General features: G+C 52.7%; 1 protein-coding gene across 1 annotated transcript; it reads right to left on the bottom strand.

Annotated features, from left to right (window-relative positions):
• Positions 1 to 276: 276 nt before the first annotated feature.
• On the bottom strand, positions 277 to 9,937 carry CRX (cone-rod homeobox). The gene is made up of 4 exons (XM_012653331.1): positions 9,774 to 9,937; positions 3,231 to 3,365; positions 1,712 to 1,863; positions 277 to 983 (listed from the first exon to the last, which is right to left on the bottom strand). Exons 1-4 carry the CDS (start codon positions 9,907 to 9,909, stop codon positions 336 to 338), a joined length of 1,071 nt encoding a protein of 356 aa, XP_012508785.1. The 5' UTR covers positions 9,910 to 9,937; the 3' UTR covers positions 277 to 335.
• Positions 9,938 to 10,302: the final 365 nt, after the last annotated feature.

Below are 10,302 nucleotides of genomic sequence, written 5' to 3'. Positions count from 1 at the left end.
TAAGCATCACCCCAAAGCAACTGCCAGTTTGGTTTACTTTCTCCTTGGGGCAAGTTCTCAGCACTGGTTTCTGGAGTCTGGAGCTAACGAGACAGCGTTGGGGTTGAGAGAATCACTGAGACCTGCTGGGCTGTCCCTAAGGAGGGAAGGGCGGACCGTGCCAAGCTAAGCTGCACCTGGAGAAGCCAAGGAGGCCACACCCTTGGAAGAGTCATTAGTTCCTGTTGTTTTCTCAGGGGTGCCGCCCCAGTGTCTAAGCTGCAGAGAGGCAGATATAGACAAGAGAGGGTCCTGAGGCCAGATGGAGAGCTGCGGAGAGATGCAGAGAGAATCTTCTACAAAATCTGAAACTTCCAGGCACTCTGATCCTTGTAGTCCAGAGGATCCATGGGGTTGTAGGTGAATTTCCAGGTGCCCGAGGGGTCCTTGAATTCCAAGCTGTCCACAGGGCTGTAGGGGCCATAGCTCTGACCTGACAGGGACGTTGGGGACTGGGCCAAGGAGGGTCCCACAGAGGGGCCAGAGAGGGGGCTGAGAGCCGGGCCCCCCAGCTGGGGCACCATGGGAGACAGGTAGGGATCCAGGCCACTGAAATAGGAGCTGGGAGACCCATAGGCAGAGGGGGAAGAGCAGAAAGCAGAGGCTGGGGCATAGGTCATGGCATAGGGGGCAGAGGTCAGAGAAGGCCCCGAGGCCACCAGCCCAGCCCGCTGGGCCTCGGGCAAAGGGGACTCTGAGGCTGGACTCCAGATGGACACCGTGGCCACTGCCGTGGTGGGGGAGCCCGAGGGGCCGGGCAGAGGCGGGCTGTAGGAATCGGAGATGCCCAGAGGGTCTGGACACACATCCGTGGAGGGTCTTGGCGATGAGCCCGCCTTCCTCTTGGCAGGACGAGCCTTGGCCTGGCCCCCCGGGGGCTGCTGCTGCTGTTTCTGCTGCTGCCGCTGCTGTCTGCACTTAGCCCTGCGGTTCTTGAACCAAACCTGGGGGGGTAAGGGGGGATGGGAGTGGGTCAGTGGGGAAGAGGCCCAGGTGAGCCCTCAGGGTACCCAGGAATGAGGACGCTTATTGGTAAGAGGTGCTGAAGTCACATCTCCCCGCTTTGCATCCAGCTATGGAGCATCTATCCACCCACCCACCCGTCCATGCAATCAGTGAGCAAACATGCATTAACCGTCTTCCACCGCTCTGGGCGTCCATCAGTGGAGCAGACATTCCAGTTGGGAGAAGCAGATGACAAATAGTCAATCAATCGATAAATCATATAATGTTTTAGAAGGTAATAAATACCATGGAGGAAGCCATTGAGCAGGACAAGGGGGAGCAGGAGAGCTGAGGTAGTGGGGAAAGGTGGTCATTTTGAATGCCATGGTCAGTGTGGGTGTCATTGATTGACAAGGTGGCTTGATTGGTTCATAAGCAAAGACCTGAACAAGGTGATGGGCCAGCCACGTGGTTATCTGGAAAACGAGCGATCCAGGGAGAGGACCCGCTAGTGCACAGGCGGGAGTGTGCTGCGCGGTGGCGTTAGTGGCTGCAGTGGCGTGGGAAGGGGGGAGGGGGAGAGAGGTCAGGGGGACGGTGCAGGGAGCGATCATCACCGTGGCTGCTACCCCGTGACTACTCCCTTCGCTCTGGGTCCGGGAGGGCCCCCGGAAGGCCACAGGGAGGGTCGGGCGGGTCGGGAGGGGCTCAGGGACCAACATCCCACCTGAACCCTGGACTCGGGCAGGTTGATCTTCAGCGCCACCTCCTCGCGGGCGTACACGTCCGGGTACTGCGTCTTGGCGAACAGCGCCTCCAGCTCCTCCAGCTGGCTGCGGGTGAAGGTGGTCCGCTCCCGCCGCTGCTTCCGCGGGGCACCTGGGCGGGCGGGAAAGAAGGCCTCAGGCCATCCGGGTGGGGCTGACGCCCTGAGTTCTGGCGGGAGGCCGAGACGTCCCGCCTGGGTGTCCACCTGCCTAAACTAAGGGTGGAGTGGACACTCCCTGCCCTTCCGTGACTTGTCACTCGACTTGTCACTCTGTGGCCCAGGCCTCGCCCCGAGGGGAATCGGCTTTAGCCCTGCAAGGTGTGTGAGTTGTGTTTTTTCTCCCTTCTTTTGAGACAGAGTCTCGCTTTGTTGCCCGGGCTAGAGTGAGTGCCGTGGCGTCAGCCTCGCTCACAGCAACCTCAAACTCCTGGGCTCAAGCGATCCTCCTGCCTCAGCCTCCCGAGTAGCTGGGACTGCAGGCATGCGCCACCATGCCCGGCTAATTTTTTCTATATATTTTTAGTTGTCCAATTAATTTCTATTTTTAGTAGAGACGGGGGTCTCGCTCTTGCTCAGGCTGGTCTCGAACTCCTGAGCTCAAACAATCCGCCCACCTCAGCCTCCCAGAGTGCTAGGATTACAGGCGTGAGCCACCGCGCCCAGCCATTTTCTCCCTTTTAAACTTTCTTATGTGCTGCCTAAGACATATTCAGTTGAAGCATGACATTGCTGATCTCCAGCCATTTCCAGACTATCCAGCGGCAAGTCCACACAGGCAGTTCAACTTCATGCAAAAAAAAACCCAAAAAAACAAAAAAAAGTCTGAAGAATACTGATACTACTGACACGAATAACTGAGTGCTCACTTCTCTTGAAAATAAAACTTTGCTGCCAGGCGCGGTGGCTCACGCCTATAATCCCAGCACCCTGGGAGGATCGCTTGAGGTCAGGAGTTCAAGACCAGCCTGAGCAAGAGCGAAACCCCATCTCTACTAAAAATACCAAAATTAGCTGGGTGTGGTGGCCCACACCTGTTGTCCCGGCTATTCGGGAGGCTGAGGCAGGAGGATCGCTTGAGCCCAGGAGTTCAAGGCTGCAGTGAGCTAGGATGACGCCACTGCACTCTAGCCTGGGCAACAGAGTGAGACTCTGTCAGAAAGAAAGGAGAAAAGAAGAAAAGTTTTGCTAACGGATGACAATTTCTCTTGGAACCTCTTTTCTCTTGGTTCCGCTTCCAGATTGTTTCCTCCTTCCTCACCCCAAAAGGAGCCACTGTTGAAAATTTCTGGGTAATGTCCATGTTTTCCTACATCCCTAAGTGACATATGATAGTGTTTTGCACTTGCAGGTGAACGCAGGGCTGGTGTATGGCCTCGATGTCAGCCCTGTAAGTGCCTTCCTCCTGAGGACAAGGGACCCCAGAGGTCCCCGAGAGAGGAGACCGGCCTGGGGTGTTGAGGAGAAGGACTGTACTCACTGGGGTAGGGGACAGCCTGGTGCATCAGATCCACACTGGGGCCACTCAGGGCCAAAGCATTGACAGAGTAGTGGGGCCCGGGGTTCATATACGCCATCATGATCCTCGGAGACACTGGGGCCCAGGTCAGGGGGCCTGCAAGAGAAGATCGGGGGGGACACTCAGACACTCACCAGTTACTCAACTGTCTGGCGACACACAGGTCGAGCTTCCAACCCTGCCTCAGACTCCTCTTAGGTGTGTGGCCTGGGGCCATTTATCTCAACTCTCTGTGCCTCAGTTTCCTCCCCTATAACGTGGCCCTCTGCTAACAGTTGTTGGAGCTTCACTGCGACTCGGTAAAGCAGACAGTTGAAGCCACAGGGGATCTCACAAATGAAAGCCTTTTTCTCTACTCTGTCCTTTAAAAAAATCTGATCCCGACACAGTCCCTTCTCCGAGATCTTTTCTCCCTGTGACCACAGGAAAAGATGTTCAGCCTCACAAATCGCTGGGAAGAACAGGCTGACCAGCTGTCCCTGTTTGGCCGGAATGGGAAAGGGGCGGTTTCTTGGGACGCAGGATTCTCAGTGCTAAAACCAGAACAGTCCCAGACAAACCGGGATGGTCGCCCTAAGGGAGAGTCATTAAAACGACAGTGAGTAATGATCTGCCACAACCACTTTTGACCTGTCAGGTCGGCAAAGATGAAAGAGGCTGGTAACACCCAGCTCCGGCCTCAGTGTGGACAAATAGGCACCCCCGTGGCAGGTCGGTAACAGTGCAGATTGGAACAAACCGGAAACAGTTATCAAAGTAAAATGCCATCTTCCTTTTGTCCCTGCTACTCGCCTTCCGTGTGTGGAAAATGGGAATGAAAATAGCATTTATATCTTTAGGTAGGGTGAGGGTTAAATGCATTCATACTCCGCAGGGGCTTTGAATAGCACCTGACACACAGTAAGTGCTATGCAACTGTTGGCGGTTGTAGTTGTTATTTGCAAACAGATGTTTGCAGATTTTAAACTAGGATTTTTTTTTTTTTTTTGAGACAGTCTCACTCTCTTGCCTGGGGCGAGTGCCGTGGCGTCACCCTAGCTCACAGCAACGTCAAACTCCTGGGCTCTATTTTTAGTAGAGACAGTGTCTCGCTCTTGCTCAGGCTGGTCTCAAACTCCTGAGCTCAGAACGATCCACCCGCCTCGGCCTCCCAGAGTGCTAGGATTACAGGCGTGAGCCACCGCGCCCAGCCGGATTTTTTTTTTTTTTTAGAGATGGGGTCTCACTATGCCGACCCGGCTGGAGCGCAGTGACTATTCACACCCATGATCATAGCTCACTGCAGCCTTGAACTTCTGGGCTCAAGCGACCCTCCCACCTCAGCCACCCTAGTAGCTGGGACTACCGGTGTGTGCCACCTCGCCCAGCTACACTAGGACTTATTTTTTTTTTGTAAAAACACTGCCGGAATACAATAGGATTTTTAAATGTGACATATTTGTAATTGCCAAAATGTGGAAGCAGCCTATATATTCACCAAAGGGGATATATTAGCTAAATTATATTAAGTAAATTACGGCATACCCACGTAGGGGAATACGATAAAGTCATTAAAAAATATAAAGCTGCTCTCTATGAACTGATTTTAAAAGCTCTCTAGTATACAGTTAAGAAAAATTGTCCTAGGCTTGGGAATGAGACAAATGGCTGATGGCATGTCACTTCCAAGTTATTCTGGAGCCTGGTCTAACAGACCCACCCATAGATTACTTTCTAGGAGACTGTACCTCTGTTTGATTTACTACTTATTCATTTTCGATTAGGGTCTAGACTCTGACAAGGTAAGTGGTAACTTCTGGAAGTTTGGATGCAAATGATTTCTCTCTAGTAGAGAAGATAACCTCACAGGTTACAGTTTTATTGTCCGGTTTTGTACCTAACCTGGCAAACTTTTTTAAGCACACCTTTCCCGAATAATCGTATTAACCTCTGTCCATGGAATTCTCCTTTGAAACAGCTGCTTCCCTCATTAATGACTTACGTAAACCTTTCACCTGCACTTATATATGTGAATTGGAGTCAGGTTTTAAATTTTTTTAAAGTTACACTTTGATAAAAATAATAATATATTTATTCAAATGATAAAAGTCTCGTCCTGAGCAGTGTGCATAATATGCTGCCATTGGTGATTTTTAAAACAAGGCAGTGATTTTACCCATGTATACAATATATGCTCGTATAGGCACAGAAAATTCCCAGGAAGGAAACGAGCTACTGGTTACAGTGGCTGCCTCTGGGAAGGTGCGCTGTGTCCATACCTTGCTTTTACAGTTTGGATTACTTTTTCATGTATGTGTGTGTGTGTGTGTGTGTGTTACTTTTTCAAAAACAAAAGCAACATGGGAAGGCCAAGGCCGGAGGATTGCTCGAGGTCAGGAGTTCAAGACCAGCTTGAGTAAGAGCGAGACCCCGTCTCTATTAAAAATAGAAAGAAATTAGTTGGACAACTAAAAATATACAGAAAAAATTTAGCCAGGCATGGTGGCGCGTGCCTGTAGTCCCAGCTACTTGGGAGGCTGAGGCAGGAGGATCGCTTGAGCCCAGGAGTTTGAGGTTGCTGCGAGCTAGGCGGACGCCACGGCACCCTAGCCCAGACAACAGAGTGAGATTCTGTCTCAAATAAAATAAAAAATAAAAAAAAAAAGCAACAATGAAATCTCGGAAAAACAATCGAAACATGGAAAGCTTTGGAGGGTTCCCCATCGCCCATGCTGGAAGGGCCTCAGACAACCTCAGCCTCTGCGGCTTTTGCATAAGCTGTTTCCTGGGCCAGGAATGTCCCTGCCAAAGCCCAGTGCTCCTCTCACCAACTAACCCCTTCTCCTCCCCAAGGTCTCAGTGGAAACATAATTTCCAGGGAAGCCATCCTGCACCCTAAGCTGGATTTCTCACACGCCCCCAATAAATACTTGAAAAATACGGACATGAATAAAAACCGGGTGACATTTATTTCACCTCCCACCCTCTTCCTTCCTCCCACCAGCCTGCCCTTCTCATCCCTCAGTCGAGGGGCGGGTTCTGTTTATTACAAGCTGAGGTTCTCCTACTCACTCAGCAAATGTTTCATGAATGCCGACCCTGCTCTAGGGATGTGGCAAGAAATAAGACCCACCGCATCTCTGTTCTCATGGAACTGAACTTCTAGGTTCCGGTCAGAGAAACTGACAAGGAACAAGGAAGCGGATTTTTTTTAAATCAAGTTGTATCAGAGGGTTTCAAGAACTCCTGGGAAAATAAAGCAGGGTAATACAATAGTGAAGGAGTTTGGGGTGGCCAAGGCAGCTAATGAAGTTGAATAAGATCTGAGGGTCCCCGGCAGAGGGAATAGCAAGTGGCGAGGCTTGGAGGCTGGGGTCACTTTGTCTTGTTGGAGAAGCAAGGTGTCCTGTGTGGCCATAGCAGAGTGATCAAGGAGGAACATGGAAAGGTCCTGTAGAAGCTGATAGGAATACAAGGGCTGATAAAAGCAAAAACAGAAGCATTAAATCCTAAGAATCAAGTCGCCTCCAAGGTAACTCCCAGTAATCCTTACGCCGTGATATTCACATCCTTGTGCAGTCCCAGGCTCGCGTGTGTGACCAGCAGGACATTGCAGAAACGACAGTGTGATTTCCAAGGCCAGCACTCGCTCTGAGGAAAGCCAGCTGCCATGTTGTGAGGACGCCCAAGCAGTCCCATGGAGAGGTCTACGCGGCAAGGAACTGAGGCCTCCTGCCAACGGCCATGCTCATGAGCTACCGCGGACGCTGATTCCCCAGCCCCAGTCAAGCCATTAAGTGACTTCAGTCCTGGTCAACGTCTGACTACAACTTCACAAAATACCCTGAACCAGAATCACCCAGTTAAACCACTCTTGGATTCCTGTCCCTCAGTAACTATGTGAGATCAGAAGTGTTTACTGTTTTAAGCCACTAAGTTTGGGGATCATTTGTTACACAGCAACAGCTACCTAATACACAAGGCTTCTCTACGCAGGATGTCGTTAAATCCTCAGCACAGCCCTGGAAGGCAGAGACTGTATTTCTATGATGCTCACACTCTTGAGGGGGGGCATCTTCAGGTGCAGGCGCTGTGACTCACCCGGGGTCACACACAGGCTGTCAGTGTGGACGCAGGATTACAACTCCGGAGTATTCCTGAAGGTCCTATTCTCCCAGCCCCCGAACCTGGGTTCCCTCTGTCCTCTCCCACTCCTCCAAAATGCAAAAAATGTTTAATATGAACCTCCAGACAGTGGAAACAGGGAGACTAGTGAAGTTGTCCTACTAGGGACAATCTGCAGGGGCTGGAGCAAAAGCACCCACTTTCATTGTCTTCACCATCAAATCCGAGCCCAGTTGCCCAGTTAAGCAGTTGACCTTCCAGGAAAGCCAAGAATTCTCACATTTAAGACGATCCCTTTCTATGGACAGGGAATCTGAGCCTCAGGGGGAGAATCACGCCTGCCCGAGACCAAGCAGCTGGTAATGATTATGACCTTGAGAACTGAGTGTTCACCTACTCATCCAGCATCCAGTAAGTGCTATGTAGACAAGACGTCAGCAAAGAATAATAACAAAAATAATATTGAACATCCATTGGAGCCTTTGCCCAGGTTTGGCAACAAGATGAGACAGCTGATGATGTAAGAACCTCCAGACACTCAGCAGACGCTGGCGAAGGCTTTGGATACAAGATATGACGGGTCCCAACGACAAGAACAGTTTCTACTGGTCATTGGGAATTGACAATGAGCCTGACAGAAACACCTGCCCCGTTGGATTTCAAGGAAATGATGTTTCGCGACCTCAACGGGTGGAGTGAGGGTCATCAGCGTCCCTGCCCTGGGGGTCAACCTGTGAGGCTGGTTCTCAGAGCTCAGGTGTTCAGCATCCACTGGGGCCCGGGTTCCCACCTCAGCGGTTGTCCTCACAGGTGAGGTCTGAACACTCACACCCACTTCGTGTGAGGCAGACATGCGGATTAGCCCATTCTACAGGTGGGGAAACTGAGCCTGGCAAGGAGGAAGGTGCCCAACTCAGATCAGGCAGCTGATGACGGTAAGGACCCCCGGGGCTTCCCCACTGCTCAGACACTGTGTGCACCCAGGACCTTGGGGACAAGAGCTTGGGGAACAATAACCCAGCGCAGACTTCCTGTGAGTATCTCCTAGTGTCGGCCCCATGTCGCAGAACAGGAAACTGAGCCTCAGAGAAGCTGAGTCTTCAGTTTCGTCACACACATCAGTGGCAAGGCCAGGGCTGAGCCAGCACCTGCCCCCGGAGCCTGTGTCCTCCCGACCCCCAGGCTACACGGCCTCTTAGGACGCTCACCACAGCCCCACGGAGCTCAGAGGTCCATTTCTCAGATGAGGAAACTGAGGCTAGGAGAGCTTCTGTCAATTCTGAGGTCACACAGGTGATGAGTGGCAGAACCAGAGATAGAATTCAAATCTCTCTGGCCCCAGAGCCCCACCCTTCACCCCCAAATCTACATGGGGTCCCTGGAAGAGGGATAAGGCCAACCCCTCCCCTGATCCCACCATAGGCCAGGCCTGTGACACAGGTTTCCCACGGCTCATCTGACAGGACCATCGTGACAACTTGCCATTGTCCCCACTTTACAGATGAGGAAACTGGGGCCCCGTGAAGGACCCGAGGCCACACAGTGAGAAAAGGGCATGGTATAAAGCCAGACTCACGTGTCTACACATCAGCCCTTGACAAGACCACCTCCTACCCCCTGCTCTGCCACATTCAAGACCCTCCCGCTCCCCTGCAGCCTCCCTCTGCTGCCCCTGTGGCCACTTGTCGAGTGGGGACAAGGAGCTGGGTGCCTGTGCCCACTACCCAAGATAGGACCTGGGGAAGCCAGAACCTCTGGGTGCAATGAGGCCTCCAGGGATCAATTCACCACATAGTGACCCCCAAACCCTCACACTCCCGGCCCCCTCAGGCAGTCTCTGAAGTCTACCCTTAGTCCCTCCTGCTGCAGCCCAGACCCCGGCCCCTGCATGGGTGCCTCTTCAGCCCCATTTCTGCCATCCATGCATCTACTCAGCAAATAATAAGCAAATCCCACGCCACACCGTGCACTGGGAAGAAATCAAGGTTCGGCAAGGGAGACAGGCAATCAGTGGGTAAACGCACAAGCGAGAAGGAAATTTCAGGCAGCGATGAGTTTTAAAGAAAATACAACCGGGATAAGGAGTTGCCTGGGAACCAGGGTGAGAAGCCCCCCTCCCTGGACGCTGCCAGGGCCTGATGGCATCACCTCGCCAGCAAGCCACCCCTGAATGCTCAGTGCCCCGCGTGCCATGGGCCAGTCCCCACTGGCTAACCTCACTTCCTCCTGGTGCCGGCACAGCCCGGTCCAATTTCCCCAAATGCCAGGACGGCACCTCTGTCCCATGTGTGACTGTTCAGCCACTGAAAACACAGCCACAAATAAAATCCACCCGCCTTCTGCGCTCTGCCTGCCCCTTCCTGTCCCTTCCTCGGTGCCCCTGCTCCTGCAGACACTCACCTTCAGCAAGGAGGGACAGGGCTCCCCTGGTGGCCCAGGTCCTGGGCAGAGTCTCCAGACAGCAGAGGCTGAAGGAAACAGGTCCCCTCACATGGGGAGATTTTAAGCCCAGGCTGGGAGTGATGTCATTTGCCATGGCCTGGATCTCAGAGAGTAATCCTGGCCAAGGTGGGGGACTCCACTGGGCACCAGGAGGTGACATTGGCTGGGAGGGGGAGGGGCACCCGTCTGCTTAATCCCCTCCCCTCCCCCATGACATCTTGGCAATTAGGATTGATGGGGAGAGGCCCCAGCTCCCGCCCATGACCATAATCCCCCCTACTCCTCAGGGAAGTGCTTCCTTAGGTCTCACTGGTGTCCCTCCAGCTTTGGCTATTGTCCCAAGAGAGAGGCATCGAAGAGGAAGGAGAGAAAGGCCTGGTGTTCCTGAGAGATCATTTGGAAAACAAGGGACACAGGGCTTTCCGGGGTCCCCCTTCCTCTTCCCAGCAGTCTGTCTGCCAACCAGCTCATCTTCGTCCTGCCTCAT

Source organism: Propithecus coquereli, unplaced genomic scaffold (genome assembly GCF_000956105.1).
Source record: "Propithecus coquereli isolate 6110/MARCELLA unplaced genomic scaffold, Pcoq_1.0 Scaffold42, whole genome shotgun sequence".
In the NCBI taxonomy this organism is placed as follows: Eukaryota; Metazoa; Chordata; class Mammalia; order Primates; family Indriidae; genus Propithecus; species Propithecus coquereli.
Note: the sequence above shows the minus strand (reverse complement) of the source record. Positions and strands in the feature narration are given on the sequence as shown.

Excerpts from the sequence above, each read along its gene's own strand:
- CRX (XM_012653331.1), bottom strand. The coding sequence starts at position 9,909 with ATGGCAAATGACATCACTCCCAGCCTGGGCTTAAAATCTCCCCATGTG. Across the intron at positions 3,366-9,773 it reads CCTGTCCCTCCTTGCTGAAG|GCCCCCTGACCTGGGCCCCA; the intron begins GTGAGTGTCTGC and ends CTTCTCTTGCAG. Across the intron at positions 1,864-3,230 it reads CCAGGCTGTCCCCTACCCCA|GTGCCCCGCGGAAGCAGCGG; the intron begins GTGAGTACAGTC and ends CCGCCCGCCCAG.